The sequence below is a fragment of the Coregonus clupeaformis genome, chromosome 17 (assembly GCF_020615455.1).
Source record: "Coregonus clupeaformis isolate EN_2021a chromosome 17, ASM2061545v1, whole genome shotgun sequence".
NCBI classification, from domain to species: domain Eukaryota; kingdom Metazoa; phylum Chordata; class Actinopteri; order Salmoniformes; family Salmonidae; genus Coregonus; species Coregonus clupeaformis.
In genome coordinates this window covers 37,587,275-37,613,869 of record NC_059208.1, presented here as the reverse complement: position 1 = coordinate 37,613,869, position 26,595 = coordinate 37,587,275, and the positions used below count along the sequence as shown (strand labels likewise).

General features: G+C 43.0%; 1 protein-coding gene across 3 annotated transcripts in view; it reads left to right on the top strand.

The window, feature by feature from the left end:
- LOC121586340 (oxysterol-binding protein-related protein 10) overlaps positions 1 to 26,595 on the top strand; it is a 145,320-nt gene that overhangs the window by 53,877 nt on the left and 64,848 nt on the right. For all 3 annotated transcript variants that reach the window (XM_041902956.2, XM_041902955.1, XM_041902954.1), the window contains one exon: positions 15,492 to 15,692. In XM_041902956.2, the coding sequence (XP_041758890.1) occupies positions 15,492 to 15,692 (201 nt within the window). The remainder of the gene's footprint in view (positions 1 to 15,491; positions 15,693 to 26,595) is intronic.

Genomic DNA, 26,595 nt, shown 5'->3' with positions numbered 1-26,595 from the left:
ACTGCTAGGCAAATCCCCGCCTTATCTTAGCTCATTGGTCGCCATAGCAACACCCACCCGTAGTATGCGCTCCAGCAGGTATATCTCACTGGTCATCCCCAAAGCCAACACCTCCTTTGGCCGCCATTACTTCCAGTTCTCTGCTGCCAATGACTGGAACGAATTGCAAAAATCTCTGAAGCTGGAGACTCTTATCTCCCTCACTAACTTTAAGCATCAGTTGTCAGAGCACCTTACCGATCACTGCACCTGTACACAGCCCATCTGAAATTAGCCCACCCAACTACCTCATCCCCATATTGTTATTTATTTTGCTCATTTGCACCCCAGTATCTCTATTTGCACATCATCTCTTGCACATCTATCATTCCAGTGTTAATACTAATTGTAATTATTTTGCACTATAGCCTATTTATTGCCTTACCTCCATAACTTGCTACATTTGCACACACTGTATATATATCTTCTGTTGTATTTTTGACTTTGTTTTACCCCATATGTATCTCTGTGTTGTTGTTTGTATCGCACTGCTTTGCTTTATCTTGGCCAGGTCGCAGTTGTAAATGAGAACTTGTTCTCAACTGGCTTACCTGGTTAAATAAAGGTTAAATAAAATAAAAAATTAACAATACCCCATAATGACAAAGCGAAAACAGGTTTTTAGAAATTTTAGCGAATGTATTTAAAAGAAAAAACAGATACCATATTTACATAAGTATTCAGACCCTTTGGTATGAGACTCGAAATTGAGCTCAGGTGCAGCATGTTTCCATTGATCATCCTTGAGATGTTTCTACAACTTGATTGGAGTCCACCTGTGGTAAATTCAATTGATTGGACATGATTGGGAAAGGCACACACCTGTCTATATAAGGTCCCACAGTTGACAGTACATGTCAGAGCAAAAACCAAGCCATGAGGTCGAAGGAATTGTCCGTAGAGCTCCGAGACAGGATTGTGTCGAGGCACAGATCTGGGGAAGGGTACCAAAACATGTCTGCAGCATTGAAGGTCCCCAAGAACACAGTGGCCTCATCATTCTTAAATGGAAGAAGTTTGGAACCACCAAGACTAGAGCTGGCCGCCTGGCCAAACTGAGCAATCGATGGAGAAGGGCCTTGGTCAGGGAGGTCACCAAGAACCCTATGGTCACTCTGACAGAGCTCCAGAGTTCCTCTGTGGAGATGGGAGAACGTTCCAGAAGGACAACCATCTCTGCAGCACTCCACCAATCAGGCCTTTATGGTAGATTGGCCGGACGGAAGCCACTCCTCAGTAAAAGGCACATGACCATGAGAAACAAGATTCTCTGGTCTGATGAAACCAAGATTGAACTCTTTGGCCTGAATGCAAAGCTTCACATCTGGAGGAAACCTGGCACCATCCCTACGGTGAAGCATGGTTGTGGCAGCATCATGCTGTGGGGATGTCTTTCAGCGGAAGGGACTGGAAGACTAGTCAGGATTGAGGCAAAGATGAACTGAGCAAATTACAGAGAGATCCTTGATGAAAGCCTGCTCCAGAGCGCTCAGGACCTCAGACTGGGGCGAAGGTTCACCTTCCAACAGCACAATGACCCTAAGCACACAGCCAAGACAACACAGGAGTGGCTTCGGGACAAGTCTCTGAATGCCCTTGAGTGGCCCAGCCAGAGCCCGGAATTGAACCCGATCGAACATCTCTGGAGAGACATGAAAATAGCTGTGCAGCGACGCTCCCCATCCAACCTGACAGAGCTTGAGAGGATCTGCAGAGAAGAATGGGAGAAACTCCACAAATACAGGTGTGCCACGCTTGTAGCGTCATACGCAAGAAGACTTGAGGCTGTAATCGCTGCCAAAGGTGCTTCAACAAAGTACTGAGTAAAGGGTCTGAATACTTATGTAAATGTAATATTTCCATTTTTAATACATTTGGAGAAAAAAAATGTAAATGTCATATTACATTTTTTTTTATATACATTTGCAAACATTTCTAAAAACCTTTTTTTGCTTTGTCATTATGGGGTATTGTGTGTAGATTGAGGGGAAAAAAACAATTTCATCCATTTTAGAATAAGGCTGTAATGTAACAAAATGTGGAAAAAGTCAAGGGGTCTGAATAATTTCGAATGCGCTGTACATAGGCGCCACCGCGTGAGTTTCAAGTTTGGGGAAGAACATTTTCACCATTAAAAATGCACCTTTTATAATAAGGCGTTACATGCATAATCGCATTTGCGGTCATTTTTGAGAATGGTGTTTTCCCGCTAATTGACTGCATTTTGGATCATTTGCGCTTATAATGTGAAGAAATAGCCTAATAGTTTATCAACATTTTAAGATAAACATTCTGATCTGTTGCTTCAGCCTCATTGCTTTTAAAGTTTTTTTAATATGAGTGGTTGTATTAATTTGGGATCTATCTGTCTCAGACTATGTTTGGAATATTTATTTAGAATAGGTCAACTTTTGTACTTTGGGGGATAGTAGATTGACATTGGCTAGTTCTTTTGCTGTTCGTTAGGCCTACTCATCTTGTCGGCTGACGAAAAGTAAATGTGGACAGTTCTAACATCTTCAATATGCTCCTCGGAATTCGATAAGAAGGACGCGCGCAGTTGCATCCCTGATTTGTCTGAGATGCCTAAGGACCCAATCATGTGACGGCATTGGCTAATAAGAATTGAGGTATCTGAGAGAGCCATGTGAGTGAGAGGTGCATCGGAGCATACAGCCGGGAGAAGGGAATTATAATTATTGTATTCATCCCAAGGGCACAACGGCCACTGGCCGCAAAAGGCATGGATTTATTTATGGGCATTACGGCCACTCAAGGGGGATGCTGCTGGGAAATTCAAGGCATTATGAAGTGCTTGTGAAATTGTTAATGAGAGACTGATGAAGGGCAGCCTGCGCAAGAAACAAAGCAGAGCTCATGCCTTGCATGCAACTTTTTTCAAATCATCATTAGATTCGCATCATGCAGCCTTAGAATGTATAAAAAATCTAAACATATAGCCCAACGTTTGTATAACAACTAAAGTTGCATAAATAACTCTAAATTAAGCATATAGGAAGACCTGTTTCAACACAGAATAGCAGCATATGCATACTCCCTCAGAAATAGTTTGGAGAAAATATCCTTTCTATTTTATTCAGCTATGTTCAATTTTATTATCCATACTATAAAATAATATAAAATAATGTGACGGAATTCTAAGCAAATCTTGTCTGCTAAAATAACTAGTGTAGCCCACAGCCATATGGCATAGCCAGATCAGGGTCTAACATAAGGACAACTCAGAGTATGCTATTATGTTCTTCTGAAATAGACAGCATTTTCTTCTTATCAGGTTTCTTTAGACCTGTCTAAAATAAATAATGGATTTATTGTGATGGTGTAGGCTACATTTAATGGATTTAATAGACTTTTTCAAATGTAGATGTTCCAAAGGTCTGTATCAGTGGCTTGTAGGCAATGCGTGGAAGCCAGGAGACGCTAAATGTGTTCATGTTAATTAACGGTCAATTACCATGAGACCAGCAGTTATTTGCTTGACGATCACCGGCTGACAAAATGTCATGACTACCACAGCCCTATTTCATACCATTTCTTTAAATGTGTCGGTCACCAGTTACCAAATAGCAATCCTTTCTCTGGTGTATTTACAATTACTTTCTTTGTACTGTAGTTGGTCGTGTAAGGAAGAAAGGCATCTCTTATACTGCCGGAGACTGCACTGCAGTGGAAGAGAGGATGCTACTGTATTATAGAATAACTCTCATTGAGGTTTGAAATTCCTCTCAACCCGGCTCTTTGTAGACCTATTTCCCTGCAGGCCCACTAGCATATAATTGCTTTTGATGCAGGAGTGGTGTGCTCAGGCGGGTATTTGGCATCGGTCTCTCTTTCAGGTGCCTCTTAACAGGCCCAGCTGAGCCCCACTGTAGATACATTTCAGTAGATTATTGGTCTTGGGCCTCCCGAGTGGCGCAGTGGTCTAAGGCACTGCATCGCAGTGCTAGCTGTGCCTCTAGAGATCCTGGTTCGAGTCCAGGCACAACTGGCCCAGCGTCGTCCAGGGTAGGGGAGGGTTTGGCCGGCAGGGATGTCCTTGTCCCATCGCGCTCTAGTGACCCCTGTGGCGGGCCGGGTGCAGTGCACGCTAACTCGGTCGCCAGGTGCACAGTGTTTCCTCCGACACATTGGTGCGGCTGGCTTCCGGGTTAAGCGGGTGCTGTGTCAAGAAGCAGTGCGGCTCGGTTAGTTGTGTTTCAGTGGACGCGCAACTGGGACAGGGACTGTAACTACTACCAATTGGATACCACGAAATTGGGGAGAAAAGGGGGATAAAATACCCCAAAATAAATTAGGTATTTTTGATACCGTCTCCTGACTTATATAGCGACCCAGCCCACGTTCTATTATGGAGGGCCAAGTCGGCCCACGCTGTAAGGGCACACCTGTGAGGGGCAGACCTGCCAGTTGGGAAGGGGGAAGGGAGCTTGTTGAAATACTGCTGAGGTTGCAGTAAGTGGAGAGTGACTGCATTATGTATACAGTACATGTAGATTTATTCACTCAAGTGAAATGCATGAACCAAGGGGTGGTACATCCTTAACTGTCCCAAATTGGAGTCCTAATAGAATGCATAAATTGGAGAGTTTCATTAGTACACTGTTTTTTTGTACCTTCAAGAGAAAAGTAATGTTTTTCTTTCTGTATCCACAGAAAAGTAGTTTCTGCTGAAAAATAGAACAAGCACATTAATCCGCTTTACAACCGGTGTAGAGCCTAACTGGCATAGCCTACAGTGCATTCATAAAGTATTCAGACCCCAACACTTTTTCCACATTATGTTACATTACAGCCTTATTTTAAAATGGATTAAAAAATACATAAATCCTCATCAATCTGCACGCAATACCCCATAATGACAAAGCAAAAACTGGTTTTTAGAAAATCTTGCTAATGTATTACAAATAGAAAACTGAAATATCACATTTACATGTATTCAACACGCTTTACTAAGTACTTTGTTAAAGCACCTTTGGCAGCGATTACAGCCTTGAGTCTTCTTGGGTATGACGCTACAAGCTTGGCACACCTGTATTTGGGGAGTTTCTCCCATCCTTCTCTGCAGATCCTCTCAAGCTCTGTCATGTTGGATGGGGAGCGTCACTGCACAGCTATTTTCAGGTCTCTCCAGAGATGTCCGGGCTCTGGCTGGGCCACTCCAGGAAATTCAGAGACATGTCCTGAATCCACTACTGCGTTGTCTTGGCTGTGTGCTTAAGGTCGTTGTCCTGTTGGAAGGTGAACCGTCGCCCAGTCTGAGGTCCTGAGCGCTCTGGAGCAGGTTTTCATCTGTACTTTGCTCCGTTCATCTTTCCCTCGATCCTGACTAGCCTCCCAGTCCCTACCGCTGAAAGACATCCCCACAGCATGATGCTGCCACCACCATGCTTCACCGTGGAGATGGTGCCAGGTTTCCTCCAGATGTGACGTTTGGCATTCAGGCCAAATATTTTTTTAGGGGGTAGATCAGCTTTAATATTGCAGATACAGTGGGGAGAACAAGTATTTGATACACTGCCGATTTTGCAGGTTTTCCTACTTACAAAGCATGTAGAGGTCTGTAATTTTTATCATAGGTACACTTCAACTGTGAGAGGCGGAATCTAAAACAAACATCCAGAAAATCACATTTGTATGATTTTAAGTAATTAATTTGCATTTTATTGCATGACATAAGTATTTGATACATCAGAAAAGCAGAACTTAATATTTGGTACAGAAACCTTTGTTTGCAATTACAGAGATCATACGTTTCCTGTAGGTCTTGACCAGGGTTTCACACACTGCAGCAGGGATTTTGGCCCACTCCTCCATACAGACCTTCTCCAGATCCTTCAGGTTTCGTGGCTGTCGCTGGGCAAAACGGACTTTCAGCTCCCTCCAAAGATTTTCTATTGGGTTCAGGTCTGGAGACTGGCTAGGCCACTCCAGGACCTTGAGATGCTTCTTACGGAGCCACTCCTTAGTTGCCCTGGCTGTGTGTTTCGGGTCATTGTCATGCTGGAAGACCCAGCCACGACCCATCTTCAATGTTCTTACTGAGGGAAGGAGGTTGTTGGCCAAGATCTCGCGATACATGGCCCCACCCATCCTCCCTCAATACGGTGCAGTCGTCCTGTCCCCTTTGCAGAAAAGCATCCCCAAAGAATGATGTTTCCACCTCCATGCTTCACGGTTGGGATGGTGTTCTTGGGGTTGTACTCATCCTTCTTCTTCCTCCAAACACGGCTAGTGGAGTTTAGACCAAAAAGCTCTATTTTTGTCTCATCAGACCACATGACCTTCTCCCATTCCTCCTATGGATCATCCAGATGGTCATTGGCAAACTTCAGACGGGCCTGGACATGCGCTGGCTTGAGAAGGGGGACCTTGCGTGCGCTGCAGGATTTTAATCCATGACGGCGTAGTGTGTTACTAATGGTTTTCTTTGAGACTGTGGTCCCAGCTCTCTTCAGGTCATTGACCAGGTCCTGCCGTGTAGTTCTGGGCTGTTCCCTCACCTTCCTCATGATCATTGATGCCCCACAAGGTGAGATCTTGCATGGAGCCCCAGACCGAGGGTGATTGACCGTCATCTTGAACTTCTTCCATTTTCTAATAATTGCGCCAACAGTTGTTGCCTTCTCACCGAGCTGCTTGCCTATTGTCCTGTAGCCCATCCCAGCCTTGTGCAGGTCTACAATTTTATCCCTGATGACCTTACACAGCTCTCTGGTCTTGGCCATTGTGGAGAGGTTGGAGTCTGTTTGATTGAGTGTGTGGACAGGTGTCTTTTTATACAGGTAACGAGTTCAAACAGGTGCAGTTAATACAGGTAATGAGTGGAGAACAGGAGGGCTTCTTAAAGAAAAACTAACAGGTCTGTGAGAGCCGGAATTCATACTGGTTGGTAGGTGATCAAATACTTATGTCATGCAATAAAATGCAAATTAATTACTTAAAAGTCATACAATGTGATTTTCTGGATTTTTGTTTTAGATTCCGTCTCTCACAGTTGAAGTGTATCTATGATAAATATTACAGACCTCTACATGCTTTGTAAGTAGGCAAACCTGCAAAATCGGCAGTGTATCAAATACTTGTTCTCCCCACTGTAGATTGTAATTACCATCAATGTAATTGTCTGCATCACTTCCAATCCCCCATATGTTTTTTTTTCTCGCAAATATATATATATATACAGCTGTGGAAAAAATTAAGAGACCACTGGAAATGTTTCTTAAATCAACATCTCTACATGTATGACAGCCATTCCATTCCAGTGTCTGTTGAATTCCAACACAGGCACACCTCATTCTACTGAATTAGGTACTGATTAAGTGATCACCTGAACCAAATCTTATTTAACGAGGAAAAGTATAAAAACCACTGCTGTGGTCATCACTATCTTCTTGCAATAGGACCAGCTGGATGGCAAAAACAGTGCTAATAGTACCTCAAAAGTAATATTAATCAAAATATAACTATTGACCATGCCAAAAGAGTTGAAAAGGAAAGTTTTGAGTGAGGAAAAGAAGGGTTCAATTCTGGCTTTACTGGCAGAGGGATACAGTGAGCGTCAGGTTGCTTCCATCCTTAAAATGTCAAAGACGGCGGTTCATAAGAACAAGGTCAAGCAGCAGACATTGGGGACAACAAAGCTACAGACCGGCAGAGGGCGAAAACGACTCTCTACTGACCGGGATGACCGCCAACTCATTTGAATGTCACTCAACAACCGTAGGATGACATCAAGTGACCTACAAAAATAATGGCAAACGGCAGCTGGGGTGACGTACACGGCGAGGACGGTTCGAAACAGGCTCCTAGGGGCAATGCTGAAGTCGTGCAAAGCTCGAAAAAAGCCCTTCATCGATGAGAAGCAAATAAGCGCCAGGCTGAGGTTTGCAAAAGACCATAAGGATTGGACCGTAGAGGACTGGAGTAAGGTCATCTTCTCTGATGAGTCCAATTTTCAGCTTTGCCCAACACCTGGTCGTCTAATGGTTAGACGGAGACCTGGAGAGGCCTACAAGCCACAGTGTCTCGCACCCACTGTGAAATTTGGTGGAAAATCGGTGATGATCTGGGGGTGCTTCAGCAAGGCTGGAATCGGGCAGATTTGTCTTTGTGAAGGACGCATGAATCAAGCCACGTACAAGGTTGTCCTGGAAGAGGAAGATGGATGGTCACAAGCCATCAAACAAAGCCGAGCTGCTTGAAATTTTGCGCCAGGAGTGGCATAAAGTCACCCAACATCAATGTGAAAGACTGGTGGAGAGCATGCCAAGACGCATGAAAGCTGTGATTGAAAATCAAGGTTATTCCACCAAATATTGATTTCTGAACTCTTCCTAAGTTAAAACATTAGTATTGTGTTGTTTAAAAATGAACATGAACTTATTTTCTTTGCAATATTCGAGGTCTGACAACTCTGCATCTTTTTTTGTTATTTTGACCAGTTGTCATTTTCTGCAAATAAATGCTCTAAATGACAATATTTTTATTTGGAATTTGGGAGAAATGTTGTCAGTAGTTTATAGAATAAAACAAAAATGTAATTTTTACCCAAACACATACCTATATATAGTAAAACCAGAGAAACTGATAATTTTGCAGTGGACTCTTACTTTTTTCCAGAGCTGTATATACAGTGAGGGAAAAAGGTATTTGATCCCCTGCTGATTTTGTACGTTTGCCCACTGACAAAGAAATGATCAGTCTATAATTTTAATGGTAAGTTTATTTGAACAGTGAGAGACAGAATAACAAAACAAAAATCCAGAAAAAACGCATGTCAAAAATGTTATAAATTGATTTGCATTTTAATGAGGGAAATAAGTATTTGACCCCTCTGCAAAACATTACTTAGTACTTGGTGGCAAAACCCTTGTTGACAATCACAGAGGTCAGACATTTCTTGTAGTTGGCCACCAGGTTTGCGCACATCTCAGGAGGGATTTTGTCCCACTCCTCTTTGCAGATCTTCTCCAAGTCATTAAGGTTTCGAGGCTGACGTTTGGCAACTCGAACCCTCAGCTCCCTCCACAAATTTTCTATGGGATTAAGGTCTGGAGACTGGCTAGACCACTCCAGGACCTTAATGTGCTTCTTCTTGAGCCACTCCTTTGTTGCCTTGGCCGTGTGTTTTGGGTCATTGTCATGCTGGAATACCCATCCACAACCCATTTTCAATGCCCTGGCTGAGGGAAGGAGGTTCTCACCCAAGATTTGACAGTACATGGCCCCGTCCATCGTCCCTTTGATGCGGTGAAGTTGTCCTGTCCCCTTAGCAGGAAAAACACCCCCAAAGCATAATGTTTCCACCTCCATGTTTGACGGTGGGGATGGTGTTCTTGGGGTCATAGGCAGCATTCCTCCTCCTCCAAACACGGCGAGTTGAGTTGATGCCAAAGAGCTAGATTTTGGTCTCATCTGACCACAACACTTTCACCCAGTTCTCCTCTGAATCATTCAGATGTTCATTGGCAAACTTCAGACGGGCCTGTATATGTGCTTTCTTGAGCAGGGGGACCTTGCGGGCGCTGCAGGATTTCAGTCCTTCACGGCGTAGTGTGTAACCAATTGTTTTCTTGGTGACTATGGTCCCAGCTGCCTTGAGATCATTGACAAGATCCTCCCGTGTAGTTCTGGGCTGATTCCTCACCGTTCACATGATCATTGCAACTCCACGAGGTGAGATCTTGCATGGAGCCCCAGGCCGAGGGAGATTGACTGTTCTTTTGTGTTTCTTCCATGTGCCAACTGTTGTCACCTTCTCACCAAGCTGTTTGGCGATGGTCTTGTAGCCCATTCCAGCCTTGTGTAGGTCTACAATCTTGTCCCTGACATCCTTGGAGAATTCTTTGGTCTTGGCCATGGTGGAGAGTTTGGAATCTGATTGATTGATTGCTTCTGTGGACAGGTGTCTTTTATACAGGTAACAAGCTGAGATTAGGAGCACTCCCTTTAAGAGTGTGCTCCTAATCTCAGCCCGTTACCTGTATAAAAGACACCTGGGAGCCAGAAATCTTTCTGATTGAGAGGGGGTCAAATACTTATTTCCCTCATTAAAATGCAAATCAATTTATAACATTTTTGACATGCGTTTTTCTGGATTTTTTTGTTGTTATTCTGTCTCTCACTGTTCAAATAAACCTACCATTAAAATTATAGACTGATCATTTCTTTGTCAGTGGGCAAACATACAAAATCAGCAGGGGATCAAATACAGTTGAAGTCGGAAGTTTACATACACCTTAGCCAAATACATTTAAACTCAGTTTTTCACAATTCCTGACATTTAATCATAGTACACATTCCCTGTTTTAGGTCAGTTAGGATCACCACTTTATTTTAAGAATGTGAAATGTCAGAATAATAGTAGAGAGAATGATTTATTTCAGCTTTTATTTTTCATCACATTCCCAGTGGGTCAGAAGTTTACATACACTCAATTAGTATTTGGTAGCATTGCCTTTTAAATTGTTTAACTTGGGTCAAACGTTTCGGGTAGCCTTCCACAAGCTTCCCACAATAAGTTGGGTGAATTTTGGCCCATTCCTCCTGACAGAGCTGGTGTAACTGAGTCAGGTTTGTAGGCCTCTTTGCTCGCACACGCTTTTTTAGTTCTGCCCACAAATGTTCTATAGGATTGAGGTCAGGGCTTTGTGATGGCCACTCCAATACCTTGACTTTGTTGTCCTTAAGCCATTTTGCCACAACTTTGGAAGTATGCTTGGGGTCATTGTCCATTTGGAAGACCCATTTGCGACCAAGCTTTAACTTCCTGACTGATGTCTTAAGATGTTGCTTCAATATATCCACATAATTTTCCTTACTCATGATGCCATCTATTTTGTGAAGTGCACCAGTCCCTCCTGCAGCAAAGCACCCCCACAGCATGATGCTGACACCCCCGTGCTTCACGGTTGGGATGGTGTTCTTCGGCTTGCAAGCAACCCCCTTTTTCCTCCAAACATAACGATGGTCATTATGGCCAAACAGTTCTATTTTTGTTTCATCAGACCAGAGGACATTTGTCCAAAAAGTACGATCTTCGTCCCCATGTGCAGTTGCAAACCGTAGTCTGGCTTTTTTTATGGCGGTTTTGGAGCACTGGCTTCTTCCTTGCTGAGTGGCCTTTCAGGTTATGTCGATATAGGACTCGTTTTACTGTGGATATAGATACTTTTGTACCTGTTTCCTCCAGCATCTTCACAAGGTCCTTTGCTGTTGTTCTGGGATTGATTTCCACTTTTCGCACCAAAGTACTTTAATCTCTAGGAGACAGAACGCGTCTCCTTCCTGAGCGGTAATGACAGCTGCGTGGTCCCATGGTGTTTATACTTGCGTACTATTGTTTGTACAGATGAACGTGGTACCTTCAGGCGTTTGGATATTGCTCCCAAGGATGAACCAGACTTGTGGAGGTCTACAATTTTGGCTGATTTCTTTTGATTTTCCCATGATGTCAAGCAAAGAGGCACTGAGTTTGAAATACATCCACAGGTACACCTCCAATTGACTCAAATTATGTCAATTAGCCTATCAGAAGCTTCTAAAGCCATGACATCATTTTCTGGAATTTTCCAAGCTGTTTAAAGGCACAGTCAACTTAGTGTATGTAAACTTCTGATCCACTGGAATTGTGATACAGTGAATTATAAGTGAAATAATCTGTCTGTAAACAATTGTTGGAACAATTACTTGTGTCATGCATAAAGTAGATGTCCTATCCGACTTGCCAAAACTATAGTTTGTTAACAAGAAATGTGTGGAGTGGTTGAAAAACAAGTTTTAATGACTCCTACCTAAGTGTATGTAAACTTCCGACTTCAACTGTACATACATACATACACATACATATACATATACATACATACATAGACATATGCTTTAAAAATAAAATATTTCCCTTTATTACTTTCCAACTCCACCACCCCTTCCCTAATTGGAGTAAACTAGTGAACAACTATGCTTAGGCCTCTACTTCCAGCTTATACATACTATATACATTTTATGGACACAGTCAATTTTACAATAATTCTATTTTGTTTGTTTTTACTCCTGAACTTCCTCTACCCTCAACCTCTCCAATCATTTTCATGATGTCCATCCGGTTTGCTTCTATATGTGTGACGAGTACTGAGTATACGAAGAGGCAGGACGCAGACGCAGGAATTAACAAGGTCAAGGTTTACTTAAACAATGACCAAGAGAAATAACAAGGATGGAGTACACGACACGAAGCTAAACAATCACACACACAACACACAGCCCAGGGCTAAATAGGGGTGGTGATGAGATGATGAGGTGCAGGTGCGCTGGAGGTGATAAGGGTGCGTTGGGTTTCCATTCCGGTGTTGCCGAGGTGTTGCGCTCAGACCGGTGGCTCAGTAGACCGGCGAATCAGAGCGCCGGAGGGGAGCAACGGGAGGAGATGTGACAATATGCCATATCTTTCTAGCTGTGCTCTTTCACAAAAGCTCTCAACCTATAACCTATATACTTATTATGGACACAGTATGCTTTACATTAGTTATCTTGTTGTTATTAGTTGTTGTTGTTATTAGTCCCATCATTCAACACCTCCCATCTATCTCTTAACACCATCCATATTGGATTTCTATTTGCCATATATTTTTCAACTGTACTGTGATGTTTTACAAAAGTTCTGAACCCTTCTATTCTCATTGTTTCTACAGATTGTAAATTGAAAATAATTTTTTTTGCTAAAAGTATTATTATATTATTGATCGATTGACTATGACTTTTCAGATCACCCAGTGTAGCTCAGTTGGTAGAGCATGGCGCTTGCAACGCCAGGGTTGTGGGTTCGTTTCCCACGGGGGGCCAGTATGAAAATGTATGCACTCACTAACTGTAAGTTGCTCTGGATAAGAGTGTCTGCTAAATGACTAAAAAAATCTAGATTGATGAGGGAAAAAATAATTTCATCTATTTTAGAATAAGGCTGTAACGTAACAAAATGTGGAACAAGTCAAGGGGTCTGAATACTTTCTGAATGCACTGTATATACTTACGGCCATTGAAAAAAAAAAGTATCCTGCAACTGTTTTTCCTCTAAGCTTTGAAAATAGTAGGCCTAATACATTTTTTTAGTAGCGTCGGTACATCAGGTATAATGAGAAATGACTGGAAAGAGTGATGGACTGTGTGTACTCTACAATCTTTAGAAAAATGTTGGCTTTGTTATTTTTGTTCATTATTATGTCTTTGCCCTGAAATATTCACAGGTTAGCGTTTTTCATCATGAATCTTGTTCTGGAGCCAGCTCTGCAGAGTTGTCACTAGCTGGCACAGCCACAAAGTCATAAAATCTGATTTTAACCCTAACCTTAACCACACTGCTAACCCTAACCTTAAATTAAGACCAAAAAGCAAATTTTTGTTTTCATGAACTTTTACAATATAACCAATTTTGACTTTGCAGCTGGCCTATCTAAGGGGAAATCACTCAGTTCTGCCTCCAGGACAAGACTCATGACAATAAACGTCAACCTGTGAAATATTCGGCCGTTGACTATTACAGCTTTAGACACCATCAGCAAACAAAACTGGTGCAGACTAGAGTTATCTTTGACTTTGAGGCCTGGTGTATGGAGTATTGGCAGTGGACACACTTGTGTGCTGTACCATTGCCTCTGTCGGACATTGCCTTCCAGGAATGGGTGAAGGGCTGAACATTAGTTCCATTATTTACTGATGGCTCTACATGGCACAAATAACAACATTTTCGCCCGTTCACTGTCTGAGACACTGGGTAAAGGACATGGTGGTCAGAACTTATCATTCCTGCTGTAGCTACCAGACACTGTATCAATGCACAGGAATGGGAGCCAACAACAAAGGCTGCTCTCTTCGAGGCTCTGCTTCTGGAACAAGTTTGCTTTGTACAGGTTCTCAGAAACCTGGAACTCTAAAAGGGCATTGGTGAATAGTACACTGGCTAGCAGGATAGCGTGTAATCAAAACTTAGCTGAGGTATTGGATCACCTAACACCACAGGGACTCCGCTAGTGAATATGAACAGAGGGGAGTAAGGAGCCATTTTACCAGGCACCCCATGAAACTATAGCTCTTGTATTTTTCCTCAATTAATGCATTTTGTACTTGTGATTCAAACAACACTGTGCCAGGTTATTGACATTCTTGGAAGAATTAAACATTTTCATGAAGCTTTTTGATAAGCTATTTTCAGAGAATTTGTGCCTGGCTAACTCAAGTCGTGTTAAATTCCCCATTCAGATCAGATGCCTATGCTGCGTCAATCTTCACACTAAAAACAACTTTTTAAAATGAGATCTTCTAAAAAACATTAACAGAAAAACTATTTCAGGAGTGGCAACATTTCTCACCACTTTGAAAGTAGACTTATCACCTGAAATGAACCCAGAGTGATTTGAGTAAATATCAAGCAGATGGTTTGATCGTTAAATAACCCAAACCCTCATTTGGGGCCTTCTCTGAATTTGGACTTGGATTATAGGGAACTGGGTTGTCTTTCTTTTCTCTATGCTGTTTCAAGCTTGTGCTAACCTGCATTCTGCCCAAAAAGAGCCTTGTAACATTTCCCTATTTCCATGACCTGATTTCCATCCCCTCCATCCCTCCCAGTGGTTTGGTAGGTTGTAGAGGTAGATTGCTGCTTAGTGTAGTAGTGAGTAGCTGTGACTTTGTGGGTTGTAGTAGTATACTCAAACTGTAGCTCTCTCTCTCGGCTGTGCAGTGCCCAGACCTCTGTGGGATCCAGGATGCAGGGACTCTGTCTCTCTGGGACTGCTGTAAATTGATGGAGGGTGAGGACGAGTTCTGACTGAGAGACATGGCAGCCATTATACAGAGGGCAGGGAGATGGAGAGATGGAGGGAGAGAGGCCAAGAGAGCGGGAGGGAAGGAGAAAGAGAAGGAAGGAAGGAGAGAACCAGATTTGATTTTGGCGGTGGTGTGCGCTATAAAGAAGACAGAAAGCAAAGTTCCACTTTTTAAGTTCCGTTGATAGCTTCTTAAATATCTTTAACTGGTCTTTCACCTCTACATAACTTATTTGCTCTTGTCAAGAGGGAAGTAGCCTTAAGCTAATTTAGGAGTTAAGTTCACTGGAGAGGTGGAAGCTTTTCCTCTGGTTTTGTTTGGGGTTTGTGATAACAAGAGGCCCAGGCTAAGGGTTAGTCATGGTTCTCTTCATACGACTGAAATGTGGACCTTTTAAGGAAACCACAAGGTACTGGTTTCAACATGGCTTTCATACAGTACCCAAGCTTATTCAAGAAGGCTAAACCCCTTTCTGTTTTCTGGTTTGACTCACAAACCAGACTCACAGTTCATAGGATACAGGTGAATGTTAGATGAAAGTAGAACTAGGAAGTAGTTGAGTGGTGTGGCAGTTCACATATCCCTCCTCACTCTTTTTTGTCTTTCTCTCTTAGGGCTCTTCATCTTCCGGTCGGTCCCGTAGTGTTTCCCTCACCCCCCACCTCCTTCCAGCCTCCTCCTCGCCTGGTACCCAGAGGCACTTGGCATGTCCGGGCACACCCAGCAATATCGTGACCATCACCCACCACAAGTCCCCAGCTGCTGCCCGACGGACCAAGAACCAATATCCTGGCCGACTACTGGAGGTCAAAGAGGTGGGTGGAACCTGGAACTGTCCCTCTGTGATGACATCATCATAGATTAATTGATTATTCATTGTTGTAGGCGCTAGGCAGACTGTCTGCCAAATTCATCCCAATTTCAGCCAGATTGGAATCATGTAGTTTGGATTTTTAAATATACTATTTTCACATTAGGGAATATTTCTGTTCAAAGTACATGACCCAGTCATTTCAAATTGACCCCAACATTGACCCAAACACACTCATGTTTCAGTACTGCACTGGGTTCCGGGTCCTATGCCTTCTGTAGCTCAGTTGGTAGAGCATGGTGCTTGCAACGCCAGGGTTGTGGGTTCGATTCCCACGGGGGGCCAGTATGAAAAATGTATGCACTCACTAACTGTAAGTCGCTCTGGATAAGAGCGTCTGCTAAATGACTAAAATGTAAATGTAAAAATGTACAATTCTGTGTTTCTGCCTACCCTCTGGTGGGCCATTGGTGCAGTGAGTTCAGCAAAAAAAAAATTGGCCTGGGTGTTTGACCCGATCCAACATTGACTGCACTGCGCAATATGTCATTAGCTTTATCTGGCTTGGCGTTTCTCTGTATACATCCATACTGCTTAACATGGCATGCGACAAAGGGGAAATCGGCAAGCTAATGTTGTACCTATGGAGTGAAGTCAACTGGAGAGAGGTGGTGTGTCTTTATGTTCTGAAGAGAATGGAAGGGCATTATACCAGTAATTCCAGTTTTTGCTAAAATGGTTGAATAGCCAACTGCAGAATTTGGCATTGATTTGCATGGACATTTTGGACAAATTGCCCTTTTGAATTCTTCCTCCAAAACGGATCAGTCTGTATTCCATCAGTGTCAGACTGTGTGCTAAGCGGGCCATGTACTGCATGAATTATACCCCATGGAGTTGCCAAGCTGGCCAGTTACGGCCATAGCCTTGTCCACATCTGCTCTGTCTTCATGTCCATTCTCGGATAGCCTGGTTAAACCAGACTGAACACATTGTGAGCGCAGCGTTCAATCTAGGTTAACCAGGCTATTGCTCACATGCATTAATTCACAAATGTAAGCTTTTCGCCCTTATAATGACTGATTTTGTAACCTTTCTAAATAGCTTGTCTGCAGTTGCTTATAGTGATTTATTGAAAAAGATTACTCTATACTACAGGACAGAGACAGGAGATAAGAACTTGATGGAATCTCGATTGTCTGACACCTTTAGCTGAGCAGTCGCCTCATTCCCAACTTTTGTTTAGTTAGTCCTAGCGGTCTAGTCTTGTTCCTGCTATTGTCAGTGGGCTGTCTATTTCTCTGCTGAATTATATAGATAAGATGACTTGAATACATTTTCAGCTGATGGAAAGACTTCCCGAACTGATGACAAAGTGTATTCTTGTATCCGTCGGGATAAACTGTTTTTCCTCTAAGCTTTGAAAAAAGTAGGCCTAATACATTCTTTTAGTAGCGTCGGTACATCAGGTATAATGAGAAATGACTGGAAAGAGTGATGGACTGTGTGTACTCTACAATCTTTAGAAAAATTTTGGCTTTGTTATTTTTGTCTTTGCCCTGAAATATTCACAGGTTAGCGTTTTTCGTCATGAATCTTGTTCTGGAGCCAGCTCTGCAGAGTTGTCACTAGCTGGCACAGCCACAAAGTCATAAAATCTGATTTTAACCCTAACCTTAACCACACTGCTAACCCTAATGCCTAACCCTAACCTTAAATTAAGACCAAAAAGCAAATTTCTGTTTTCATGAACTTTTACAATATAACCAATTTTGACTTTGCAGCTGGCCTATCTAAGGGGAAATCACTCAGTTCTGCCTCCAGGACAAGACTCATGACAATAAACGTCAACCTGCGAAATATTCGGCCGTTGACTATTACAGCTTTAGACACCATCAGCAAGCAAAGCTGGTGCAGACTAGAGTTGTCTTTGACTTTGAGGCCTGGTGTATGGAGTATTGGCAGTGGACACACTTGTGTGCTGTACCATTGCCTCTGTCGGACATTGCCTTCCAGGAATGGGTGAAGGGCTGAACATTAGTTCCATTATTTACTGATGGCTCTACATGGCACAAATAACAACATTTTCGCCTGTTCACTGTCTGAGACGCTGGGTTAAGGACATGGTGGTCAGAACGTATCATTCCTGCTGTAGCTACCGGACACTGTATCAATGCACAGGAATGGGAGCCAACAACAAAGGCTGCTCTCTTCGAGGCTCTGCTTCTGGAACAAGTTTGCTTTGTACAGGTTCTCAGAAACCTGGAACTCTAAAAGGGCATTGGTGAATAGTACACTGGCTAGCAGGATAGCGTGTAATCAAAACTTAGCTGAGGTATTGGATCACCTAACACCACAGGGACTCCGCTAGTGAATATGAACAGAGGGGAGTAAGGAGCCATTTTACCAGGCACCCCATGAAACTATAGCTCTGGTATTTTTCCTCAATTAATGCATTTTGTACTTGTGATTCAAACAACACTGTGCCAGGTTATTGACATTCTTGGAAGAAATAAACATTTTCATGAAGCTTTTTGATAAGCTATTTTCAGAGAATTTGTGCCTGGCTAACTCAAGTCGTGTTAAATTCCCCATTCAGATCAGATGCATATGCTGCGTCAATCTTCACACTAAAAACAACTTTTTAAAATGAGATCTTCTAAAAAACATTAACAGAAAAAGTACTTCAGGAGTGGCAATATTTCTCACTACTTTGAAAGTAGACTTATCACCTGAAATGAACCCAGAGTGATTTGAGTAAATATCAAGCTGATGGTTTGATCGTTAAATAACCCAAACCCTCATTTGGGGCCTTCTCTGAATTTGGACTTTTCTCTATGCTGTTTCAAGCTTGTGCTAACCTGCATTCTGCCCAAAAAGAGCCTTGTAACATTTCCCTATTTCCATGACCTGATTTCCATCCCCTCCATCCCTCCCAGTGGTTTGGTAGGTTGTAGAGGTAGATTGCTGCTTAGTGTAGTAGTGAGTAGCGGTGACTTTGTGGGTTGTAGTAGTATACTCAAACTGTAGTATATCACACCCCAGTGAATCTCCACATGATCAAACCACTCTGCTCAGTCTCATGGAAACACAGCACAACAACACTCACTGGGCATCGAAACCCAAACCCAACATCCCCTGATGAAATCCATCACATCCTCACTGTGAACACTGGGAATGCTCTCCATCATGCTGTTGCCTTTCACTCGCAGGTTCCATCACCATCCGACCAGCTCGGAAACTAGACCACGTGACTTGACTCCAGCAGTGCTGCCTGTCACAACTGGCTGATGTGAACCCATCAGACCCCTGGAGCAGTAGAGCAGCACCACTGGGCATTTAGACATTCACGGCTCAAAGGGTCAGTCAGGTCAGGCTATTTCTATACAAATTTTCTCTCCAGTGGGAAATGAGGGGAGGCAGTTTGTCTCCTCCTAGTGTCTACCGCCACACTGGTGGCCATTTTGAACCAAGCTATTTTAGTTGTTCCACTCTCTGTGGACCCTCTTCCTTTGCTCTGGAGTCTTAAGATAAGGAGATGTGCTGTGTATACAAAGCATATACTCATGTATAGAACTCACTGGGAATCGTCAGTGTGTGTCACTATTTGAAGGATGTTGTAGCATAGAGGTCACCCCTGGTGGACACAGAGTCCTTCTTGTTGTATCTGGGCTGCCGGGCTCGTGACAGTTTTATAGTAAAGGAGCCTGGTCCCTGACAGAGGGAGTCTGTGGCCTAATTCAATCAGGCTATTTCTACTGATGGGCTCTCTGTCTAGGTCAAGGTGAGTGTGACGTCTCATGTCTGCCACCTGAGAGGGTTTTGTTTTTCTACTGCAGCATACTGTATTGGCTTTGTAGGAAATACTCTTATGCTATATCAAATCATGGGACGAATACAACAGGTGTAGAGCTTACTGTGAAATGCTTACTTACAAGCCCTTAACCAACAATGCAGTTTTAAGAAAATAGAGTTAAGAAAATATTTACTAAATAAACTAAAGTAAAAAAAAAAAAAATGTAAAAAAGTAACACAATAAAATAACAATAATGAGGCTATATACAGGGGGTACCGGTACTGAGTCAATGTGCGGGAGTACAGGTTAGTCGATGTAATTTGTACATGTAGAGAGGGGTAAAGTGACTATGCATAGATAATAAACAGCGAGTAGCAGCAGTGTAAAAACAAAGCAAAGTGTCAATGCAAATAGTCCGGGTGGCCATTTGATTAATTGTTCAGCAGTCTTATGGCTTGGGAGTAGAAGCTGTTAAGGAGCCTTTTGGACCTAGACTTGGCGCTCCGGTACTGCTTGCCGTGCGGTAGCAGAGAGAACAGTCTATGACTTGGGTGACTGGAGTCTCTGACACTGCCTAGTACATAGGTCCTGGATGACAGGAAGCTTGGCCCCAGTGATGTACTGTGCTGTACGCACTACCCTCTGTAGCGCCTTGCGGTCGGATGCCGAGCAGTTGTCATACCAGGCAGTGATGCAACAGGTCAGGATGCTCTCGATGGTGCAGCTGTAGAACTTTTTGAGGATCTGGGGACCCATGCCAAATCTTTTCATTCTCCTGAGGGGGACAAGGCATTGCATTGCCCTCTTCACGACTTTCTTGGTGTGTTTGGACCATGATAGTTTGTCGGTGATGTGGACACCAAGGAACTTGAAACTCTCGACCTGCTCCACTACAGCCCTGTCGATGTGAATGGGGGCGTGTTCGGCCCTCCTTTTCCTGTAGTCCATGATCATCTCCTTTGTCTTGCTCACGTTGAGGGAGAGGTTGTTGTCCTGGCATCACACTGCCAGGTCTCAGACCTCCACCCTATTGGCTGTCTCATCGTTGTCGGTGATCAGGCCTACCACCGTTGTGTCGTCAGCAAACTTAATGATGGTGTTGGAGTCGTGCTTGGCCACGCGGTCTTGGGTGAACAGGGAGTACAGGAGGGGACTAAGCAAGCACCCCTGAGGGGCCCCCGTGTTGAGGATCAGCGTGGCAGATGTGTTGTTGCCTACCCTTAAAACCAGGGGGCGGCCCGTCAGGAAGTCCAGGATCCAGTTGCAGAGGGAGGTGTTTAGTCCCAGGGTCCTTAGCTTAGTGATGAGCTTTGTGGGCACTATGGTGTTGAACGCTGAGCTGTAGTCAATGAACAGCATTCTCACATAGGTGTTCCTTTTGTCCAGGTGGGAAAGGGCAGTGTGGTGTGCGATTGAGATTGCGTCATCTGTGGATCTGTTGGGGCAATATGCGAATTGGAGTGGGTCTAGGGTTTCTGGGATGATGGTGTTGATGTGATCTATGACCAGCCTTTCAAAGCACTTCATGGCTACTGATGTTAGTCATTTAGGCAGGTTACCTTTCTTGGGCACAGGGACTAGGTGGTCTGCTTGAAACATGTAGGTATTACAGACTCGGGCAGGTAGAGGTTGAAAATGTCAGTGAAGACACTTGCCAGTTGGTCCGCGCATGCTCTGAGTACACGTCCTGGTAATCCATCTGGCCCCGCGGCCTTGTGAATGTTGATCTGTTTAAAGGTCTTGCTCACATCGGCTACGGAGAGCTTGATCACACAGTCGTCCGGAACAGCTGGTGCTCTCATGCTTGCTTCAGTGTTGCTTGCCTCGAAGCGAGCATAAAAGGCATTTAGCCCGTCTGGTAGGCTCGCGTCACTGGGCAGCGCGCGGCTGGGTTTCCTTTTGTAGTCCGTAATAGTTTGCAAGCCCTGACACATCCGACGAGCGTCAGTGCCGGTGTAGTAGGATTCAATCTTAGTCCTGTATTGACGCTTTGCCTGTTTGATGGTTCGTCTGAGGGCATAGCGGGATTTCTTACAAGCGTCCGGATTAGTGTCCCGCTCCTTGAAAGCGGCAGCTCTAGCCTTTAGCTCGGTGCAGATGTTGCCTGAAATCCATGGCTTCTGGTTGAGATATGTACGTACGGTCACTGTGGGGTCGAGGGAGAGCTTTGTACGCATCTCTGTGTGTGGAGTAAAGGTGTTCTAGAGTTTTTTCCCCCTCTGGTTGCACGTGACATGCTGGTAGAAACTAGGTCAAAAAACGATTTAAGTTTGCCTGCATTAAAGTCCCCGGCCACTAGGAGCGCCGCTTCTGGATAAGCATTTTCCTGTTTGCTTATGGCCTTATACAGCTCGTTGAGTGCGGTCTTAGTGCCAGCGTCGGTTTGTGGTGGTAAATAGACGGCTACGAAAAATATAGATGAAAACTCTCTTGGTAGATAGTGTGGTCTACAGCTTATCATGAGGTACTCTACCTCAGGCGAGCAATACCTCGAGACTACCTTAATATTAGACATCGTGCACCAGCTGTTATTGACAAATAGACACACACCCCCACCCCTCGTCTTCCAGGGCGTAGCTGTTCTGTCCTGCCAATGCACTGAAAACCCAGCCAACTGTTCACCAAGTCGTTCAGCCACGACTTGGTGAAACATAAGATACTACCGTTTTTAATGTCCCGTTTGTAGGATAGTCTCGAACGGAGCTCATCCAGTTTATTCTCCAGTGATTGCACGTTGACCAATAGAATGGATGGTAGAGGTGGGTTACCCACTTGCCGACAAATTCTCACAAGGCACCCTGATCTCTGCCCCCTGTATTTCCTTATTTTCTTCATGCGAATGAAGGGGATTTGGGCCTTGTCTGGGAGCAGCATTATATTCTTTGCGTCAGACTAATTAAATAAAAAATCTTGGTCCAATTTGAGGTGAGTAATCGCTGTTCTGATATCCAGAAGTTATTTTCGGTCATAAGAGATGGTAGCATCAACATTATGTACAAAATAAGTTACAAGCAATGTGAAAACACACACAAAATTGCACAATTGGTTAGGAGCCCGTAAAACAGCAGCCATCCCCTCCGGCACCATTCTTTGACCCTGGACTCTTTGTATCTCTCTCTTTATCCTTCCCTTTTCTCTCTCTTACTATTCCCTCTTTCTCTTTCCTTCCATCTCTCTCTCTCTCTGGAGGTGTTTCTAAGTAAAACACCACAGCTGTCTGATGTCTCAAACGTGACTGAGTGGAAAGTCGGTATGTGCTGCACATAGTGTGGGGCTCTACACACTAAGCCCATGTTAAGCCTAGTGAAAATCAGGGCTCACTCCTTATGATAGGACACAGGGCCTCTGTCTGAGTGGTGGGATGGATGAGAGTTGTTTTACAACTGATCCACTGAGCTGCAGCTACTGTTGGGGGTCAGTCCGGTAACAGTTGATTGTGTTTTTGAAGGACAATGTAGAATTGCATTGCAGTCCCTGTAGAAAAACATTTAGTCACTGATGCATTTTAGTGTTTGATGTACAAAATCTCTTGATGATTAGCAATATCACCAGAGGCTAGACCTATCAATAACATCACATTTCTTCTGTTTGTATTGTAGTTGGATAAGCTACGTATTCCGCATCAATGGAAGTACCACAAATATAACCCTGGCTGTAAAGGCTCTCACTGAATCTGTCAGTCAGCGAAACAACAGATGTGCAATTGAAGAGTGGGCTGCTGTGTGTTTGTGTTTGGGAAGCTATACAATATGCTTAACTTGCATGCTCTACCCAACAGTGCAGTCAGTAATCAATATCAGAATAGTATAACTAATAAAAATATATATAACATGTATAGCATGAATAAGGATGCTACTCAGTCAATAAATAAGAAATAGTATATATATATACACACTACCAGTCAAAGGTTTGGACACACCTACTCATTCAAGGGTTTTTCTTTATTTTTACTATTTTTTACATTGTAGAATAATAGTGAAGACATCAAAACTATGAAATAACATATATGGAATCATGTAGTAACCAAAAAAGTGTTAAACAAATAAAAATATATTTTATATTTGAGATTCTTCAAATAGCCACCCTTTGCCTTGATGACAGCTTTGCACACTATTGGCATTCTCTCAACCAGCTTCACCTGGAATGCTTTTCCAACAATCTTGAAGGAGTTCCCACATATGCTGAGCACTTGTTGGCTGCTTTTCCTTCACTCTGCAGTCCAACTCATCCCAAACCATTTCAATTGGGTTGAGGTCGGGGGATTGTGGAGGCCAGGTCATCTGATGCAGCACTCCATCACTCTCCTTCTTGGTCAAATAGCCCTTACACTGCCTGGAGGTGTGTTTTGGGTCATTGTCCTGTTGAAAAACAAATGATAGTCCCACTAAGCGCAAACCAGATGGGATGGTGTATTGCTGCAGAATGCTGTGGTAGCCATGCTGGTTAAGTGTGCCTTGAATTCTAAATAAATCACAGACAGTGTCACCAGCAAAGCACCATCATACCTCTTCCTCCTTCATGCTTCACGGTGGGAACCACACATGCAGAGATCATCCATTTACCTAATCTGCGTCTCACAAAGACACAGCGGTTGGAACCAAAAATCTCAAATTTGGACAGATTTCCACCGGTCCATTGCTCGTGTTTCTTGGCCCAAGTCTCTTCTTCTTATTGGTGTTCTTTAGTAGTGGTTTCTTTGCAGCAATTCGACCATGAAGGCCTGATTCACGCGGTCTCCTCTGAACAGTTGATGTTGAGATGTGTCTGTTACTTGAACTCTGTGAAGCATTTATTTGGGCTGCAATCTGAGGTGCAGTTAACTCTAATCAACTTATCCTTTGCAGCAGAGGTAACGCTGGGTCTTCCTTTCCTGTGGCGGTCCTCACGAGAGCCAGTTTCATCATAGCGCTTGATGGTTTTTGCGATTGCACTTGAACAAACTTAAAATTTTCCGGATTGACTGACCTTCATGTCATAAAGTAATGATGGACTGTCGTTTCTCTTTGCTTATTTGAGCTGTTCTTGCCATAATATGAACTTGGTCTTTTACCAAATAGGGCTATCTTCTGTATACCACCCCTACCTTGTCACAACACAACTGATTGGCTCAAATGCATTAAGAAGGAAAGAAATTCCACAAATGAACTTTTAAGAAGGCACACCTGTTAATTGAAATGCATTCCCGGTGACTACCTCATGAAGCTGGTTGAGAGAATGCCAAGAGTGTGCAAAGCTGTCATCAAGGCAAAGGGTGGCTACTTTGAAAAATCTCAAATATATTTTTATATGTTTAAGACTTTTTTGGTTACTACATATGTTTATATGTTAATAGTTTATATATCTTCACTATTATTCTACAATGTAGAAAATAGTAAAAAATAAAGAAAAACCCTTGAATGAGTAGGTGTGTCCAAACTTTTGACTGGTACTGTATAGACACACACACACACACACACACACACACACACACACACACACACACACACACACACACACACACACACACACACACACACACACACACACACACACACACAAAATAAATAAGATAGGAAGCTATATACAGGTCAGTGCCAATACTACATTTACAATTTGCAGGGATACTGAAGTACTTGAGGTAGATATGTACACATAGGTAAGGATTAGGAGAAAGTGACTGGTAGCAGGATAAATAATAATAGTAAACCATATAGCAGCAGCATGGTGGGTGGGTGTGTGCGTGGTGGTGAGTGTGTGTATGTAAGTATAAGTGTGTGGGTGTTAGTGTGAGTGTGTGCAAGAGTGACAGTGTAGGCGTGATAGGAGGATATACATGTAAACAGGGGTGGAAAGTGACTGGTAGCAGGAATATAAATACTTATGGTAATATACTAGTGGTAATACAGTGCCTTCAGAAAGTATGCATACCCCTTGACTTATTCCACATTTTGTTGCGTTACAGCCTGAATTCAAAATCGATTAAAAAAATTATAAAAAATAAAAATTATAAACACCCATCTACACACCATACCCCATATTGACAAAGTGAAAACATGTTTGCAAATGTATTGAAAATGAAATACAGAAATATCTCATTTACTTAAGTATTCACACCCCTGAGTCAATAAATGTTAGAATCACCTTTGGCAGCGATTACAGTTGTGAGTCTTTCTGGGTAAGTCTCTAACAGCTTTGCACATATTGTTATTTTTAAAATTCTTCAAGCTCTGTCAAGTTGGTTGTTGGTCATTGCTAGACAGCCATTTTCAAGTCTTGCCATAGATTTGTCTTGGTAAGCTACTCCAATCTACAGTTGAAGTCGGAAGTTTACATACACTTAGGTTGGAGTCATTAAAACTCGTTTTTCAACCACTCCACAAATTTCTTGTTAACAAACTATAGTTTTGGCAAGTCGGTTAGGACATCTACTTTGTGCATGACACAAGTCATTTTTCCAACAATTGTTTACAGACAGATTATTTCACTTATAATTCACTGTATCACAATTCCAGTGGGTCAGAAGATTACATACACTAAGTTGACTGTGCCTTTAAACAGCTTGGAAAATTCCAGAAAATGATGTCATGGCTTTAGAAGCTTCTGATAGGCTAATTGACATCAATTGAGTCAATTGGAGGTGTACCTGTGGATGTATTTCAAGGCCTACCTTCAAACTCAGTGCTTCTTTGCTTGACATCATGGGAAAATCAAAAGAAATCAGCCAAGACCTCAGAAAAAAATGTGTAGACCTCCACAAGTCTGGTTCATCCTTGGGAGCAATTTCCAAATGCCTGAATGTACCACGTTCATCTGTACAAACAATAGTACGCAAGTATAAACACCATGGGACCACGCAGCCATCATACCGCTCAGGAAGGAGATGCGTTCTGTCTCCTTGAGATGAACGTACTTTGGTGCGAAAAGTGCAAATCAATCACAGAACGACAGCAAAGGACCTTGTGAAGATGCTGGAGGAAACAGGTACAAAAGTATCTATATCCACAGTAAAATGAATCCTATATCGACATAACCTGAAAGGCCGCTCAGCAAGGAAGAAGCCAGTGCTCCAAAACCGCCATAAAAAAGCCAGACTACGGTTTGCATCTGCACATGGGGACAAATATCGTACTTT